Source organism: Capsicum annuum, chromosome 12, assembly GCF_002878395.1.
Source record: "Capsicum annuum cultivar UCD-10X-F1 chromosome 12, UCD10Xv1.1, whole genome shotgun sequence".
NCBI lineage: Eukaryota > Viridiplantae > Streptophyta > Magnoliopsida > Solanales > Solanaceae > Capsicum > Capsicum annuum.
In genome coordinates, this window is record NC_061122.1 from 106,939,527 (window position 1) to 106,959,566 (window position 20,040).

The window sequence follows — 20,040 nt, forward strand, 5'->3', positions numbered from 1 at the left end:
GAAAGAACTATTAAAAAGAGTAGAGGCTACCAACGTAGGAGTGACTAGTATGAGGAGTGAATTTTTCCACTATGAGTCAGTTGGTCAAGTCATATTCAATTTTGATCCAGTAGTTAGAGCAACAGATCAGTCAACTTCTATCAACACTAAACCAAGGAAGAAGTGGTACTTTACTTACTCAAATGGTTCAAGATCAAAAGATAAATGGTTCACGTCTGGCCATTGTCACTAGGAGTGGTAAGATGTTATCTGGCCATTCTGTGGGCAAATCTGTGAATACTGAGGAAGTTACAGAGGAACCAGCAGAACACACCCAGAGGAGTTTAAAAAGTTGAATAGTTCTATTCATATGTCGGACAAGGAGAAGGAAGAGGAAGTAGTATTGAAACCCATCCCAAGGTCACCACCTCTCTTTTCTCAACAGCTGAGAAAGAAGGCGGATGATGCAAAATTCAGCAAGTTCCTAGCAATGATCAAGCAATTGACTATAAATGTGCCTTTGATCGAAGCACTTGAGAAAATGCCAGGATACACAAAATTCATGAAAGACTTTGTTACCAAGAAATGAATAGTGAGTTGCGAACTAGAAGGAAACCTCCACCTTTGCAGTGTTATTTCCACAAGGAGCTTGACGTAGAAAAAGTCAGACCCAGGTGCAGTTACTATTCCCTGCATAATTGGAACCATGGAATTCACTAAAGCACTATGCGATCTGGGGGCAAGTGTTAACTTGATGCCGTTGACTATTTATAAAAAGTTGGGCCAGTGGAATCCCACACCTACTAATATCAGACTGGTGATGGCTGACAGATCCGTAAAGCGACCTGTTGGCATTCTCTATGATGCGTTGGTAAAGGTCTCAAATTTTATATTCCCTGTAGACTTCATCATTCTAGACTGCGAGGTGGACTTTGAGGTGCCTATAATCTTGGGTCAACCTTTCCTCGCAATTGGAAGTGTGTTTATCGATTTGAGAGTGAATGAACTCTTATTCAAGGTAAATGATATAGAGGTACAGTTTGATGTGGGCAATCAATGAAGCAGCATAAGGAAATGAGTGTGTTCTCAGTGGTTAATATGTATTTTAAGGACGAATAGGATATGGTCAGAACTGAATAGTTGGTTGATAAGCCCTTAGCTGTGGTTATGATGAACTATGATAGTGAAGGCATTAAGGAGTATGAAGAGACAGTTTGTTCCCTGACTGGCCTGGGCTCGTATTCTTATGCTCCTAAAAAGATCGATCTCGATCTGGCAAATCGACCAACACCACCAGCAAAGCTATCTATTAAAGAACCTTTAGTATTAGAATTGAAGAAGCTGCCTGGTCACTTACGATATGTGTTTCTAGGAAAGAAAGTCCGCTACCTGTTATTATTGCAGCTGATTTTGAAGAACAACAAGTAAACGCACTTGTATCAGTACTTCAAAGGCATAAGAGGGTAATCAGATGGACCATTACAGATATTATTGGCATTCCCCCTAGCATCTGTATGTATAAAATCCAACTAGTAGAAGATTGCACTCCTAACATTAAGCATCAGTGCCATCTGAATATACTAATACAGGAGGTGGTTAAAAAGCAGTTTATTAAGTGGTTGGATGCAGTAGTAGTTTACCCTATTTCTGACAGCAAATGGATAAGTCCAGTTCAATGCGTGCCCAAGAAAGGGGATATAACGATGGTTGCTAATGAAAGGAATGAGCTGATTCCACTCAGACCAGTAACCGAGTGGAGGGTCTACATGTATTACCGCAAGCTTAACTTTTAGACTCTAAAGAACCACTTCCCCATGCTCTTTATGGACCAAATGCTTGATCGATTAGCTGGTAGGGGGTGGTATTGCTTTTTGGATGGTTATTTTGGATATAGCAAAATTTGAATTGCTCTGGAAGATCAAGAGAAAATGACATTTACATGCCCATATGGCACATTTGCATTTAAGAGGATATTGTTTGGGCTATGCAATACATCGGCCACTTTTCAGCGGTACATGATGTCTATCTTCTCTGACATGGTGGAAGACACCATAGAGGGATTCATGGATGATTTATTCAAAATGTGTCTGGAGAAGCTAAATATCTCCTTGCAAAGATGTGTTGAATTTAATCTAGTGTTCAACTAGGAAAAATGTCATTTTATGGTAAAGGAGGGTTTCGTGCTGGACCACAAAATTTCTGAAAAAGGGATTCAAGTTGATCGAGCAAAGGTAGAAGTTATCGAGAAATTACCACCTCCCATTTTAGTAAAGGGAGTGCGTAGTTTTCTTGGTCATGTAGGGTTTTATCGAAGATTCATAAAAGACTTCTCCAAAGTTGCAAATCCACTTTGCAAGATGTTAGAGAAGGAAGTGAACAATTCAATGACGAATACTTGAAGGCATTTGAGCAGCTTATAAAGAAGCTAATTGAGGCCCCTATTGTTATTACAGTTGACTGGGCAAAACTATTTGAAATAATGTGTGATGCAAGTGGTGTCGCTCTAGGAGATGTATTGGGAAAAAAGAGGGATAAATTATTTTACCCAATATATTATGCCAGTAAAGTATTGAATGGAGCACAAAGAAATTACACAGTAACTGAACAGGAGCTGCTAGCTGTGGTGTATACTTTTGAGAAATTTAGATCTTATCCGCTTGGGACTAAAGTGGTAGTCCATAGTAACCATACGGCATTGCAGTATTTAATGGCCAAGAAGGACGCTAAACCAAGGCTTATTAGATGGGTGTTGCTACTACAAGAGTTTGATTTTGAAGTCAAAGATAAGAAAGGTTATGAAAATCAGGTTGCAGATCATTTATCTAGAATAGAAGGTGAACAGGAAGCTAATGATGAAACAAAGATAAATGATGCATTTCCTAATGAGGAGATTCTGGAAAATATTGTGGAATCACTGCCTTAGTACGCGGATTATGCAAACTATGTTGTGAGTTAGATCATCCTAGAAAATCTTTTGTTCTACCAAAGGAAGAAGTTCTTTCATGATGTAACACATTACTTCAGGGATGAGCCTTATCTTTTTTGGTGATGTGCAGACAGTATTATACAGAGATATGTGCCTGAAGTAGATGTACTGTGTATAATAGAAGCATGTCATGCTTTCCCAGTTGGGGGTCACCATGTAGGTGACTGGACGGCTAGGAAGGTGTTGCAGAGTGTCTATTATTGACCAACATTATTTAATGATGCCCACGAGTTTTTACAGAAATATGACCAATGTCAGAGGCAAGGGTTAATATCTAAAAGGCATGAAATGCCCTTGATAAAGATGCTTGAAGTGGAATTATTTAATGTCTGGGGCATTGACTATATGGGGCCATTTATAAGTTCTTATGGAATGAAGTATATTCTAGTTGCTGTTGACTATGTTTCTAAATGGGTCGAAGCTATTGCTCAGGATGACAATAAGGGAAAGAGAGTCGTTGCTTTTCTCAAGAATAATATCTTCTCTCGCTTTGGAGTACCGCATACTATTATAGTTGATAGAGGATCTCACTTTTGCAATAAATTATTTTGAGTAGCTCTGGCAAAATATGGAGTGTAACAACACAGAGTGGCTACTCTATATCACCCGTAAACCAGTGGGCAAGTGGAGGTGTTGAATCATGAAGTTAAGGCCATCCTAGCCAAGAAGGTGAATGCTAGACAAAAAGACTGGTCCTAAAAACTTGATGATGCCTTGTGGGTATACCGAACTGCTTTCAAGACACCTATTGGTATGTCACGATTTCAGCTGGTCTATGGAAAAGCATGCCATTTGCTAATAGAGCTTGAACACAAGGCTTTATGGGCACTCAAGAGGTTGAATTTGAATTGGAAGGAAGCAGCAGATATGAGACTAGGGCAACTGAATGAGATGGATGAATTTCATCTCAGGGCATATGAACGAGAAGATTTGTATAAAGAAAAGATGAAAAGGTACCATGACTATAAAATAGAGAAATGAGAGTTCAAAAAAAGGGACTTGGTGTTTTTGTTTAATTCCAGACTCAAATTATTTCCAGGGAAGCTGAAATCTAAGTGGTCGGATCCTTTTAAGGTTAATCAAGTCCACTAATCTTGGGTATTGGAGCTCAAAAATGAAGATGGAAGTATATTCAAGGTGAATGGGAAACGAGTAAAGCTTTACATTGGCTTGAAAGAATTAATGAAAAGCATCACCATTATCTGTCTCGATGAAGTCTGAGGTAATCAAGACACCTGAGTCATTCCGCGATATTAAATCAAGCACTGCATGGGAGGCAACCCATGATCCCTGAGAACAACTCAGTCCAGGTATACTCTAACTCTTAATCTAGTTTAAAAAAAGGGGTACAAAAGGCAGTGACATTGTGCTCAATATTTAACCATCCTTCCAATGTCCTACTTGATAAAATTTATGGATTACATTTACTTGTGATCATTGTGAATCTTGTTGTGTCATTAATCATAGCTGCTTGGCGAGCATTACTGAATAATAGCATGAACTAGATAAGCAGTGATATGTGATATATTTGTATGCCAGGTGTGTGTGAGCTATTTTTTGTTTCCCTCTATATGCTAAAGCCAGAACTTGCCTGGTTATTCTTGCCATGATCTCGGGATAGGAGTCAGGACAGGATCATAGGCCATCATTGATTAACTCATTTTTAGCCTAAATATCCTTCCCTGTATTTATAATGGTATTGATATATGAATGGTTATTGTGGCCAAGATTTATGCTGCAGCTTGATTCCTTTGTGTTACAGTGTTGTTTCAATGATATGCGCATTGGTTTGGCATTGAAAGGATAGCTTTGTGTTTAGCTATGCATGTTGTATGTGTTTTCGTAGTTAGATTAAGTTGCTTGAGGACAAGAAATTGCTTTAATTTGAGGGTGTTGATGAGTGTACAATCGCGAACACATCTAAGGCCTTTAACCTTGAATAATTGTAAAGTCTTAAGCAACCTTTATTGTTTTTGATCATTTTTTGTGTGTTAATGCAGATACAAGTGATCGGGGAGAAAACCAAAGGAAAGAAGAATAAAACAGCTAAAATTTGGTGCAAATAGTCTGAAATATGTTTGACGATCATCCTGAAGCGTCGTCATACATGGGACAGGCTGTCAAAGTTGTTGTCAAGCTTAGACAGAACCTGAGAAGTTGACATGAATTGTGACGGTGATTCGGAGGGGCTGTCAAATATGTGACATCTCGTCAAAATTGTCGTCAACCTGAGGTAGAATAAATTGTTTACCAGTGAAGTTGTGATGCCAGTTTGCAAGCTCCATCAAGATTTTTGACACGACATCAGGATTGTCATCTGAAGAGTCAGAAGATAACAATTCACTGGAATCTTTGACGACATCTCTTACATGTAGAAAGGTGTCTGACGCGCCATTAAAAGCATCATCGTCTAATCCGAAGAGAAAACTGAAACTTTAATTTTATTTTCTTATTTAGGGTTGACTATTTAAAGACTTGTTTTAGGGTTTTAAAAGGAGGATTGGTCATTATCTAGGAGACATTAACTCTAAGAAGAGAGGGACGTATATTTCTCTCTTTCATCAATTATTTTTCTTGTTTCTTATCAACTATTTTTTGGTCTTCCGGCTTGTGATTAAACTAAAACAACTACTTGTTGTTTTTCATCTATTCGTAAGTTGATCCTTATCATCATAAATTCAACTTGTTATTTCATTCATCAAACCATGAGCGGCTAAGTCCATTAGCTAGAGTTATGGGATCATAGATTACGGTTTGATATGATACTAGGTGTTTAATGGATTCAAAGAGTAGTATAACATCTTGAAATTCTGTTGTTTTAACTAAAATCTAAACGTTGCAAAAATTGGATTATGCCTTAGGTTTTATTTGCTTCTAACGAAGAAATAGACTAGAGGTCATGAATTATTAACAAGGACTCGGAAGCTACCAACCTTCTATTTAATGATTGATGTCGTAAATGGATTAATCTACCTAAGATAACATCCTTTTGGAAATAGATAAGTTATCTAAGTTTGATAGAATTATATAATAAATTTGTCTGGTGAGGTCGAGAGATAAGTCGGAAAGTATCATAGTCAAGGATAATCTGTTGTTCTACGTACTTCAAGAATCCCAATCATTACTTAGTATCTGTCAACTCCCAAAAGCCATGGTGAACATAACTCTGGTTTCCCATTTATCTTGATTACAAACACTGAAGTATTGAAAGTGACATTAGTTTTTCTATGAAACTTAAACCCCAATCCTTTGCAAATAGTAAACTATAAGAAAAGCATTTTGTAAACAAATCAAAGTTCACACTCTATTACTTGTGGGATTCGACCCCAACCTAGTTGGGTTTTATATTGAAAACGATCGGTTACACCCATTCAAGTGTGTAATTTGAGTGTTATAAAAATGGTGCCGTTACCGGGGAATACGATTGTAGACTAAAAGTTTGTGTGCAAAAATTTACTAATAGTTGAGCTTTCCAGAGTTACGTTTGGTTATTGTTTTTGTTTATTAGTAGGATTTCTATAGGTTACGCTGAGCACTACTCGATTCGGAGCCCTACAGTATTAGCAGACTGGCAGAACAACCGTTGTAGTATGAGGTTAATGATGATGATGATGTGGATGGAGTAGATGCAATGGGTGCAATCATTCCCCCTCTGTTAGCACCTGGAGTAAAATTCAATATTACAAGCACAATGATCCTGCTCTTAAATCTGAAGGCGTTGTTTGGAGGCCTTCCTGGGGATGACCCCAACCTGTATCTGGTGAATTTTTTCACCATTTTCAAATCCATTGATAACCCGGGGGTAAGACAGAGCGCGATCCAGTTGAGGTTGTTCCTGTTGTCTCTGTATGGAGAGGCAATATTGTGGCAAAATGAGTTGATGCCTGACTCTATAACCAACTGGAGGCAGTCAAGAGAAGCTTTCCTAGAAAGGTTCTTTCCATCATCCCGGAGGTTACAGTTGAGGGATGAGATCAATAATTTTATATAGCTCTCGAATGAGGCTTTACATAAAAATTGGGAAAGGTTAAAGAAGAAGCTGACATAGTGTCCGACCCATAACATAACAGACATACATTTGATGGAGATTTTGTATAGAGTCTTTAACTCTGTGACAAAGCCAATGGTAAATAACACTACTGGTGGGTTATTTTTTGCTCTGTAATTTCAAGATTCTGCTGATATACTGAATAGGATGACCAAACTAAGTAGGGCTTGATACACCAGCAATACTGTTATGGCAAGTCTAACTATTCCTATTAGAATGAATGATGAACAACGCAGAAGAGATGAGGAGAAGGATGAAAACATAGCCCATCTAAAGACTCAAATAGTCCTGCTCACCAAGTACTTATTGTCAGAAGGACAGAAAAGGTAAAGGCTGCAATGATTTAGGACCGTGTTGATATAGAAACTGAAGAAGAAGTCAACTATGTAGCTAATCAGGGGGTTTCCAAGGCATTAGCCAAGGGAATCAAGGTCGGAACGGGTATGATAATCCTAATCATAGAGACAGGGAGCAAGAAAACTGGAGAAGCAATAATAATAGAAATGGGTTGTATGTTCGTGCTAGAAATCAAGAAGCTGCCACAACTAGCTCGGGAAAGTGGTCTATGGAGGATATGAAGAAAGAACTGTTAAAAAGAATAGAGGCTACCAACACAGGAGTGACTAGTATGAGGAGTGAATTTTCCACTATGAGTCAGCTGGTCAAGTCACATTTAATTTTGATCCAGAAGTTAGAGCAATAGATGAGTCAACTTCCATCAACACTAAACTAAGAAAGAAATGGTACTTTACTAACTCAAATGGCTCAAGATCAGAAGATAGACAGTTCATGTCTATCGATTGTCACTAGGAGTGGTAAGATGTTATTTGGCCTTTCTGTGGGAAAATTTATGAATACTGAGGAAGTTGCAGAGAAACCAGTAGAACAACACCCAGAGGAGTCTGAGAAGCCGAATAATTCTGTTGATATGTCTGACAGGGAGAAGAAAGAGGAAGTGTTTTTGAAACCCATCCCAAGGCCACCACCTCCCTTTCCGTAATGGCTGAGAAAGAAGGCGGATGATGCAAAATTCAGTAAGTTCCTAGCAATGCTCAAGCAATTGACTATAAATGTTCCTTTGATCGAAGCACTTGAGCAAATTCCAGGATATGCAAAATTCATGAAAGACCTTGTTACGAAGAAACGAACAGTGAGTTGTGAACTAAAAGAAGATCTCCACCTTTGCAGTGCTATTTCCACATGGACCTTAATGCAGAAAAAGTCGAACCCAAGTGCAGTCACTATTCCCTCCATAATTTGAACCATGGAATTCACTAAATCACTATGTGATCTGGGGAAAGATTTTAACTTGATGCCATTGACTATTTATAAAATGTTGGGCTTGGGGAATCCCACACCTACCAACATAAGGTTGGTGATGGCCGACAGATCAGTAAAGCGACCTGTTGGAATTCTGTATGATGTTTTGGTAAAGGTCTCAAATTTCATATTCCCTGCAGACTTCATCATTCTAGACTGTGAGGTAGACTTCGAGGTGCCCATAATCTTGGGTCAACCTTTCCACACAACCAGAAGTGTATTGAGTGATTTGAGAGAAAATGAGCTCTTATTCAGGGTAAACAATGAAGAGGTAAGGTTTGATATGGGAAAATTAATAAAGCAGCATGAGGAAATAAGTGTGTTCTCACTGGTTGATATGTATTTTGAGGACAAACAGAATGTGGTTAGAATTGAATAGCTGGTTATTGAGCCCTTAGCCGCGGTTACGATGAACTATGATAGTGAAGGCATTGAGGAGTATGAAGAGATAGGTTGTTCCCTACCTGGACTGGGCTCGTAATCTTATGCTCCTAAAAAGCTCGACCTCAATCTGGCAAATCGACAAACACCACCATTAAAGCCATCTATTGAAGAACTTTGGTGTTAGAATTGAAGGAGTTGCCTAGTCACTTACGATATATGTTTCTAGGGAAAGAAAGTATGCTACCTGTTATTATTGCAGCTGATTTGGAAGAACAACAAGTAAACGCACTTGTTTCAGTACTTCAGAGGCATAAGAAGGCAATCGGATGGACCATCCCAGATATTATTGGAATTCCCCCTAGCATCTGTACACATAAAATCCAACTAGAAGAAGATTGTACTCCTAACATTATGCATCAGCGCCATCTGAATCTACCAATACAGGAGGTGGTTAAAAAGGATATTATTAAGTGGTTGGATGCAGGAGTAGTTTACCCTATTTCTAACAGCAAATGGGTAGGATCAGTTCAACGTGTGCCAAAGAAAGGGGGTATAACGATCGTTGCTAATGAAAGAAATGAGCTGATTCCACTCAGACCAGTAATCAGGTGGAGGGTCTGCATGGATTACCGCAAGCTTAACTCTTAGACTCTAAAGAACCACTTCCCCATGCCCTTTATGGACCAAATGCTTGATCGATTGGTTGGTAGAGGGTGGTATTTCTTTTTGGATGGTTATTCTGGATGTAACCAAATCTGCATTGCTCCGGAAGATCAAGAGAAAATGACATTTACATGCCCATATGGCACATTTGCATTTAAGAGGATGTCGTTTGGGATATGGAACACATCAGACACTTTTCAACGGTGCATGATGTCTATCTTCTTTGACATGGTGGAAGACACCATAGAGATATTCATGGATGATTTCTCTATGGTAGGTGATTCATTCGAAGTATGTCTAGAGAATCTGGATGTCGCCTTGAAAAGATATGTTGAATTTAATCTAGTGCACAACTGGGAAGAATGTCATTTTATGGTAATGGAGGGTATCGTGATGGGCCACAAAATTTCCAAAAAAAGGATTGAAGTTGATCGAGCAAAGGTAGAAGTTATCGAGAAATTACCACCTCCTATTTCAGTAAAGGGAGTGCATAGTTTTATTGGTAATGCAGGGTTCTATCAGAGATTCATAAAAGACCTCTCCAAAGTTGCAAATCCACTTTCCAAAATGTTTGAGAAGGAAGTGAAATTCCTACTGAATGACGAATGGTTGAACGCATTTGAGTGCCTTAAAAAGAAGCTGATTGAGGCCACTATTGTTATTGCATATAGAATGATTGAAGGTGACATGCCACTTTATGTTGGAAATATGATAAGATTTCCATCGATATAAGATTTTCCCAAATATAACTCTTGGGTAGAAGTTATGGCTAATTTAAGCCTTAGTAGTAAAACTGCATCATTTAACTACCTAGCGCATCGCAGAGAGGGTTGATTTGGCAATTATCAATTTCCAGTGGAACCCCGTGATAGTGGCACATCATGGAGTAGTCCCAGGTCCCAACCAATGGGAAAACACGATGGATCCGCAATCCAGAGGCTACCAATTTCCCAATTATCAAATTCTAGTGAGCCACCGTGATAAGTAGTGCATCTCGGAGGCCAATGAAATTAGGTTCTAGACTAATTTTTCTAGTTTTGTACGGATGTTTAAAGGGCACTTTAGACCTGTTCCAATTCTATAAAATCATGGAAACACTAAATCAAAGTCATTTACAAGCATCTTATGAGGTTTTTCTCAAGTTTTCTCTCAACATAAACCCTAAGTATCCAAAACCTATTCCAAGAAACTCAAGAATCCACCATGGATTTCCTTAATTGAGTCAAGATTTAAGGTTCCCAAGTCAAGGACCTCAAGAAATCTTATTCTAGAGCACAAAATAAGCTCCAAAATTAAAATTTCATCAAAAGATTCTAATTCAATGTATGTGGGGTTTTTGAACAGGGGTAACCCTTTCACCCTTGTGACCAAAAGGCTATTTACATCATGAAATTCTTGAAATATATTAGGTTTCTTACATGAATTTAAATTGGGTTTTTCACCCATTATTATTGAATGCATTATACTTATATTTCCTATGTATTAAGAGACAAATGGCATGATTTCTACATGTTTTCTTGAGTATTTATAGTTGGGTATAAAACCCATGATTTTACTCCATGATAAGCTAATATTTGCACTGTTGAGATATTGAAGCATATGGCTATATTGAGATTTTGAGGTAACTTGCTGAAATTCCCAGTTATCCATATGATTTATGAATCTATATGTTATATATTATGCTTTTGATAAGATTTAACTTGAGATTGAATAATGTGTTAGTAAGCCTTATTTGAGACTTATGAAATTATGAACTCTTGTGCTATAAGCACCTATGTTTTGAGTATTTTGAGATGACTGAGAAATGAATTGACCTAATAGTCCTTGAGCTTTGAAATCCACTTCACTATATTATTAATTTAATTATTGGGTTCGTGGTGAACCATGTGATTATTCTAAAAGTAGATTTTTTATGAGATGAGCACAGATAATCTAAAGGGAGTAGTATTCAGCACCGAGTAGGTAAGTTACTATACTTTTTTACATTAAAACTATGTGCCACCGTAGGTTGGGCCTGAGGCTAAGCTTATGATGATTATGATTGGGCCCGAGGATGAGTTTCGTTTATGATCACTAAACCTAGGTTATACTCCCTGGCAAGATTATGATGCTCCTCCCAAATATGGAGTCTCTTTCTTGGGAGAAAAAAATGTTGGACTCCATGTATCTCTCATGGTTTGTGTCTGTTACGAGAATCTCCCTTGATATTTAGACTTTGAGATCAAATACTTATTTTCCTTCCCTATAAGCTATTTTCCCAAATAGTTAAATTGCAAAGATGTTTCCCCAACTAAAGTATTTTCTTGATGAGAGTTATTTCCTAAATGAAAGCATCTTTCCTTGTAATAGTATTTTTTATAAAGCCTTGAGATAAGTTGTTTCAATAAACTGGAATTCCTTTCTATTTGAGATGCAGTGATTTCCCTAAAGCTTGAGATGAGATATTTTCCTAAAGTGAATGAAATGCCTTCAAGTATATTTTCAAGTTATATGATTCTGAATTCCAAGTATATGAGTTCTAAATAGTTATGAGATATTGATCATTGAAGAAGTTCTACTCTCCATGAGACTTATGCATGAGTTGAAAGTCTTGTTTAAAGTCCCTTAGCCTTTGGGTATTGAGAACAAGAGAAGATTTCAAATTTTGAGATTAAACAATGATGACTCATAAGATTGGTGTTACATGCTCCATTCTACATGACTTATGAGCTTCATAATTTATACTTGTTCAAGCCATGTGACTCATCTCATAATGCATACATGATTTGATTAAAGAAGATTGTTACTATTTCATTCATATGAATTCACCCTTGCATACTCAGTACATTCCAAATACAGATCCACATATATGTTTATGTACTACATTGTGTCATAATATAGGTTCAGGTGCTCAGTCCCAGCCTCTCTCATGATTCTTCGAGTACCTTGCCTACAATTTCTATAGTGGTGAGTCCTCATGATTCGAGGACCGATCTTCAGATAATTACCATACTTGAGAGACTATGTTTTATCTTCAGTTCATTTTGAGTCAGTTGAGGACCTATCCCAATGGCTCTCTAGATTTTGATTTGTAGAGGCTTGTCAGACTAGTGTTATACTTATGATGTGTTGTAACGCCCCACATTTTGGGATATAATATAGACCATGATTTGATGTGTTGATAATTCTCGAAGCCATAAAAATCATATGCTAATATGACATGCTAATTATTTTTGAGGCATGTGAATCCATTCAAGCTTGAATTTAGACCATAGAGGTCCTTCAACTCAAGGACGAGTTGAAAATATTTTGATCGACTAAGTTTTAGTGAACGTTGTAAATTGTATCAACTTCCATCAACCAGACTCTCTGTATATGTCAAATTTTGGAGCCTGCTATTTGTCAAATGATAGGTCTTTGAGTTAGCTTTCCAACGATACCAATTTCTCTAAAATTCGACACTCGAGCAAGAAGTTATGGCCTTTCAAAGTGATATGCGTTGCCTAACCAATTGCCCATGGCCACTGGAAAGCATAGGCGATAGCCTAGGCGGTGCCTATGTAAACATAGGCAATAGGATGGGCGGCGCCTATGTAAAGAATTCAAGTGACTTAAACACTTCATTTTTGGGGCAAAATGGTCCTTTTCCACCCTTACTTAGCCCTAAAACACGAAATGTAGTTCCAAGGACCCCAAAATACACCTTCATTCATCAAAATTATTTAAGAACTCTCTCTAGGGTTTCAAAATAAAAACCCAAGAAACTCAAGATTCAACCATGGGTTTTAGAAACTAATTGCATATTTGGAATCCTCTCAACGTAGGCTTAAAGAAGGACCTAATATTTGTAGCAATCGAGGTACGCGGGGTTATCTTAAAATCTCATGGGTGTAGTTTTTATGAACATTCATGCTTTTAAATGGGGTTTTCAATCAAATGCTAATAACTTGCTTTCAATATAATTTCTAAGTCATTTTTCTTTATGTTACAAATCTTTTCTTGTGATGTTTATGTATTGCTTGATCCCGGGTCTACTTTATCTTATGTGACCCCCTATGTGGCTGTTGGTTTTGGGTTCAAGCCCGAAATTATTGTAGAACCCTTCTCTGTTTCTACGCCTATTGGTGATTCTGTTGTCGCAAGAAGGGTGTATAGAAATTGTGTCATGTCTATTCATAGTAGGGAAATTGTGGTCGACCTTATAGAACTCGATATGATAGATTTTGATACCATTCTTTGGATGGACTGGCTCCATTCGTGCTATGCCACACTCAATTGCAGGACCCGAAAGGTCACTTTTTCTTTCCCGAATGAGACACCAATTGTATGGGCAGGGAGTTTTATGAAACCTAGAGGTCAATTTATCTCTTATCTTAGAGCCCGAAAGCTTATCTCCAAAGGCTGTATGTACCATCTAATCCGAGTAAAAGATTCAAATGTTGAAAATCTTCCTCTGCAGCCAGTTCTTGTAGTGAATAAATTCCCAGAAGTCTTTCCCAAAGATCTCCCAGAGATACCTCCTAATAGGGAGATAGATTTTGGCATTGATGTATTGCCAGACACTCATCCTATTTTTATTCTGCCATATAGAATGGCTCCCGCGGAACTAAAGAAGTTAAAGGAACAGCTTATAGACCTCTTAGACAAAGGTTTTATTCATCCTAGTGTTTCCCCGTGGAGTGCACTCGTGCTCTTCGTGCGAAAGAAGGATGGGTCCCTTCGTATGTACATAGACTAGCGCCAGTTGAATAAGGTCACGATTAAAAATAAATATCCTCTTCCTAAGATTGACGACCTTTTTTACCAGTTTCAGGGTGCTAAGTGTTTTTGAAAAATAGACCTTTATTTGGGTTATCATCAGTTGAAAGTTAAGGAGTCATACATACCCAAGACAGCCTTCCGAACCCAATATGATCACTACAAATTTTTAGTTATGTCTTTCGGGTTAACTAATGCCCCTACAGCCTTCATGGATCTTATGAATAGAGTGTTCTGTCAGTTTCTTGACTTGTTCATCATTGTATTTATGGATGATATTCTGATCTATTCCAAGAATACAGAGGATTACGCCAATCACCTCTGAATTATTCTTCAAACCCTTAAGGATCATTAGTTGTATGACAAATTTTCTAAGTGTGAATTCTGGTTAGATGCTATTGCCTTCCTAGGGCATATTGTGTCTAGTGACGGGATAAGAGTGGATCCCCAGAAAGTTGAAGCTGTGAGAAAATGGACCAGACCCATAACTCCAACTGATATTCGAAGTTTCTTGGGTTTGGCGGGGTATTATAGAATGTTCGTAAAGAGTTTTTATTCCATAGCTGCTCCACTTACTAAACTGATTCATAAAAAGATAAAGTTTGTGTGGTCTGACTTGTGTGAAAATAGTTTTAAGAAGTTGAAGGACAATCTGACTACTGCTTCTATTTTGACCCTTCCTGAGGGTGTAGATGATTTTATGGTTTATTGTGATGTATCCTATGTGAGACTTGGTTGTGTATTGATGCAGCGTGATAAGGTTATAGCTTATGCTTCTAGGTAGTTAAAGATGCATGAGTGTAATTACCCCACTCATGACTTAGAGTTAGCAGCCGTGGTGTTTTCACTTAGAATCTGGAGGCACTATCTCTATGGAGTGTATGTTGATATTTATACTGACCATAAGAGTTTACAATATGTTTTCTCATAGAAAGAATTGAACCTCAGGTAGAGGCATTAGATGGAGCTTTTGAAAGACTATGATATGAGTCTGCATTACCATCTTGGCAAGGCAAATGTTGTAGACGACGCCCTCAGCAGATTGCCTATGGGCAGCCCTTCTCATATAGAAGAAGGAAAGAAAGAGATGGTGAAGGATATTCACCGCCTTGAAAATCTGGGAGTGTGACTCTTAGACTCCAAAGATGGAGGGGTGATTGTTCATGAGTTAGCTAAGTCATCCCTTTGTGCTAAAGTTATGGAGAAGCAAGTTGAAGATCCCATCTTAATGCAAATCAAGAAAGATGTGGGTCAACAAAAGGTTATGTTGTTTGAAATTAGTGGTGATGGTATTCTAAGATTTCAGGGTAGGTTATACGTTCTAAATATTAATGGACTATGGGAAAGAATCCTTTATGAGGCACACACTTCGAGATATGTTGTTCACCAAGGCTCTACTAAGATGTACCATGATCTGAAAACCTTGTATTGGTGGAATAACATGAAACGTGATGTAGCTGATTTTGTGTCCAAGTGTTTGAACTGTCAACAAGTGAAGGTAGAACAAATGAGGTTAAGCGGTACTTCTCAAGAGATAGTCCTGCCTTTATGGAAGTGGGAGATGATAAACATGGACTTCATTACAGGACTTCCGAGATCCCGAAACCAGTATGATTCTATATGGGTGATTATAGATCGCTTGACTAAGTCAGCCTACTTTTTCCTGTGAGGACTAATTATTTGGGAGAGGGTTATACTAAGATTTACATTGATGAGATAGTTCAGTTACATGGGGCACCAGTGTCTATTATATCCAATAGAGGTACGCAGTTTTCATCTCAGTTTTGTAGATCTTTTCAGGAGGGTTTAGGTACACAAGTGAATTTGAGCACATTTTTCCACCCTCAGACGGATGGGAAAGCTGAGTGTACCATTCAGACCCTCAAGGATATGTTGAGGGCATGCGTCATTGATTTCAAAGGTAGTTGGATAGATCACCTTCCACTGGTTGAATTTGCTTGTAATAATAGTTAGCATGCCACCATCAAGATGGCTCCTTTTAAGGCTTTGAATGGGAGAAGATGTAGGTCTCTGATAGGATGGTATGAAGTAGGTGAGACTCAGTTGTATGGGCCTGATCTTGTTCATCAGGCGATGGAGAAAGTAAAGATCATTAGAGAATGACTCAAGACTGCTCAGAGTTATCAAAAGTCCTATGCCGATGTTTGAAGAAGAGAACTAGAGTTTGAAGTTGGTGATTGAGTGTTTCTCAAGGTTTCTCCTATGAAAGGAGTCATGCGGTTCAAAAAAAGGGGTAAGTCGAGCCCTCGCTATATAGGGCCATATCAGATTCTAAAAAAGATTGGTATAATTGCTTATAAGCTAGAATTGCCTGCAAGTTTGGGTTCCGTTCATCCGATATTCCATGTATCCATGTTGAAGAAATGCATTGGAGATCATTATCTGGTATTGCCAGTAGAGGGTATCAAAGTGACAGAATCCTTGTCTTATAAAGAAGAGCCCATTGAAATTTTAGATCACCAAGTTTGAAAGCTGGGGAGCAAAGAGATAGACTCAGTAAAGGTACTATAGAGGAATCAGAAAGTCGAAGAAGCAACTTGGGAGTCAGAAGATGACATGAGAATTAGATATCCCAGTTTGTTTGCTTCGATAGAGGATGAGACAAAATGTACTATTCTTATTTTATCTTTCATAGTTCTTTATTATGCTTGAAATCGTGTCTGTCTATGTCCCGCATCATCATTCGGAGATGAATGATCCCAAGGGGGGATAATGTAATGCCCCATATTTTGGGCAATAATAAAATCGTGATTCCGATGTGTTGATAAGTCTCGAATCCATAAAAATCCTATGCCAATATGGCATGTTAATTATTTGTGTAGCATGTGAATCCATTCAAGCTTGAATTTAGACCATAGAGCTCCTTCAACTCAAGGACAAGTTGAAACTATTTCAATCGACTAAGTTTTACTGAACGTTGTAAATTATGTTAGATTTTATCTACCAAAACTCTCTGTATATGTATAAATAGGGAGCCTACTATGTGTCAAATGATAGGTCTTCGAGTTAGCTTTTCAATGATATCAATTTTGCTAAAATCCGACACCCGAGAAAGAAGTTATGGCCTTTCAAAGTTATATGTGTCGCCTAACCAATCACCCATAGCCACTGGAAAGCATAGGTGAAAGCCTAGGTGGAACCTATGTAAACATAGGCGATAGCCTAGGCGGCACCTATGTAAACATAGGCAATGGGATGGACGGTGCCTATGTAAAGAATTCAAGTGATTTAAACACTCCATTTTTGGGGCAAAATGGTCCTTTCCTGCCCTTACTTAGCCCTAAAACACGAAATTCAGTTCCAAGGACCCCAAAATATACCTTCATTCATCAAAATTGTTCAAGAACTCTCTCTAGGGTTTCAAAATAAAAACCCAAGAAACTCAAGATTCAACCGTGGGTTTTAGAAACTAATTGCATATTTGGAATCCTCTCAACATAGGCTTCAAGAAGCACCTAATATTCATAGCAATCGAGGTACGTGGGGTTATCCTAAAATCTCATGGGTGTAGTTTTTATGAACATGCATGCTTTTAAGTGGGGGTTTTCAATCAAATGCTAATAACTTGCTTTCAATATGATTTATAAGTCATTTTTCTTTATGTCATGGAAATTGTTTGCCTATATCCTTCAATGGTTGAAACCATGCATATGTGATTTGAGATTTTCCATGGAAGTTTGATAAATATGAATGATAAATTGCTTTCAGATTCCCATGATAATCTCTTGATACCCCATATCATATTGTGACCAACAAAAGAGATCATGAATTTGAAATAATTATTGTTCACGACTTGTAAATAATGAAGCACCTTGTTTTTTACATGATTATGCATATGTGGATGTGATATTGATGACTTGCAAGTTGGGTATAACAACACCCTACAAAATATGATATGTGATTGAATTAAATAAAGTTTGAATGCATTGATTTTATATGAGATAGGTGGATGCTCTAAGAAGGAATTTGAGTGTAAGAGCTCATCGCTGGAAACCGTGTTTGCCGACATGAGAATTTGGTACCAGGCTAAGTGATCTTATGTACTTGACTTTATGTCATTCCCAAATTGGGACTATAGGTAGGATCCCGGGCTAAGTGATCTTGGGCACTACCATTGGGTCGAGACACCATGCTTTGTGGTCTTGGGTGTCTCTCCCTCACTTATACTCTAATCTTAGCGGCAACCGAGGTTTGATAGTTTGTGTAAATTTTGTAGGGTAATCCACCAAGCTCACTTTCATTTCATTGTTGTTGAGAAACTATTGCATTACGCCATGTGTTTTCAAATGATTTGATACGAAATTGCTTTATAATGGCTCTCAACTATATTTTGTAAAAAAAAATATGATGTTTTGTTTTGATATCTATACGTGCCAGTACTTTTGTGATGACCCCCTCCCTTTTCCAACCTCTTAGATTCAGAGGCCCAATCTAGGGGTCAAGAGAATCAGTAGATCATTCAGACAAAGTTGCAGAGACAAGTGGTGAGCCTTCTATGTTTCGGAAGGTCTTATATCCTACAGTTCTTTTATCTTATATTTAGTTTTGGGGTCTACTGGGGCCTTATCCTAGTTTATATACAGTTACTTGACTCAGTCATTTGTTAGAGATTTTCGCAGGTAGTTGTTTAGAGGTTGATTGATGTTGGGGAACCTTATTTTCCCGTTATTGAATCTTTTCATATTTATGACCATGTTTCCGAATCATTGTGTTTCTTCCGTATTACTTTGATCATATGAATTTGGTGCATGATTACCAGACAGATAGGGGTGTCTTGGGCCTCCATAGTTCAAAATGCTCGTTAAGGCCAGGCCCTGGGTCAAGTCGTGACATGTGTCGAGGGTTTCATATTGTGGTTTTGTTGAGATTTCTCAATATTGTGGTCTTATATACCGAGTATCTTTTCTATATTTCCTTTCATATGATACGACTATGCTAGTATTGAGTCCATTCTTATCTTGAATTGGGTGTCATTGGTGGAAACCGGCTCTAAGAGTTAGCTTGGGGATACTCGTAGCCTTAGGCACCGTGTGACATCCCGGGAGATGATTTTGGGTCGTTAGAAACTTTGTATTAGAAACTAAGGTTTCTAAGGAGTACTAGGGAGTCTGACAAACTGCGTTGAGTAAAATCCTGATCATCAGTGTATAGCGTTCCACACCTATGAACAAGAGGCTATGAGACGTTTTAGGAAAAAGTTGTTTCTTCTTTCAGATTCTATCGTGCCTACAGTTATCCTTCTTATCAATGATCCATGCTCTTCCATTTTTAGAAAATGCCTCCTCGAAGAGTAAATGTCTACGGAAACAATGATGAGCAACCCTCACCTTTTGACCCTTTGAATGAGACGGTGTCTCATGCTGAGTTTAGGGTGTCCTTTCAGGTGTTAGCCCAAGGTCACCGCAAATGTTTGGGCCAATAACCAAGCCCCAGTTCCTAACCAATAGGGTGGTGATATAGCTACAGCTAGAATTCGTGTCTTTAGGCAGATGAACCCACCAGAGATCTATGGGTCAAAGATAGATGAGCACCTACAGTTGTACTTGGAGGAGTTGAGGAAGATCGCAAACATAATTCATGTTTCATAAGAAGAAAGTGTTGAGTTGGCATCCTACAGACTGAAGGACATTACTTTTTATTGGGTTGTTTCATGGAGGAAGGGTAGAGTTGATAATGCCACTCCTATGACTTGGAAGGTTTTACAAGATGCCTTCTTGGATCAGTTCTTTCCACTTGTGATGAGGGAGACAAATATTAAAGAGTTCATGAACTTGAGATAGGACTCCATAACTTTTAAGGAGTACTGTTTGAAGTTCAATTAGTTGGCCAAGTACGCTCCTGATTTGATTTCTGACACCTAGGCTAGTATGAGTAAGTTTGTGACCGGTATTTTTAGGATGGT

The 20,040-nt window shown here is 38.1% G+C and overlaps 1 protein-coding gene across 1 annotated transcript; it reads left to right on the plus strand.

Annotated features, from left to right (window-relative positions):
* The first annotated feature begins 349 nt into the window (after positions 1 to 349).
* On the plus strand, positions 350 to 1,039 carry LOC124889649. The gene is made up of 2 exons (XM_047401622.1): positions 350 to 493; positions 638 to 1,039. The coding sequence occupies exons 1-2, from the start codon at positions 350 to 352 to the stop codon at positions 1,037 to 1,039; spliced, it is 546 nt and encodes a 181-aa protein (XP_047257578.1).
* The last annotated feature ends 19,001 nt before the right edge of the window (positions 1,040 to 20,040 follow it).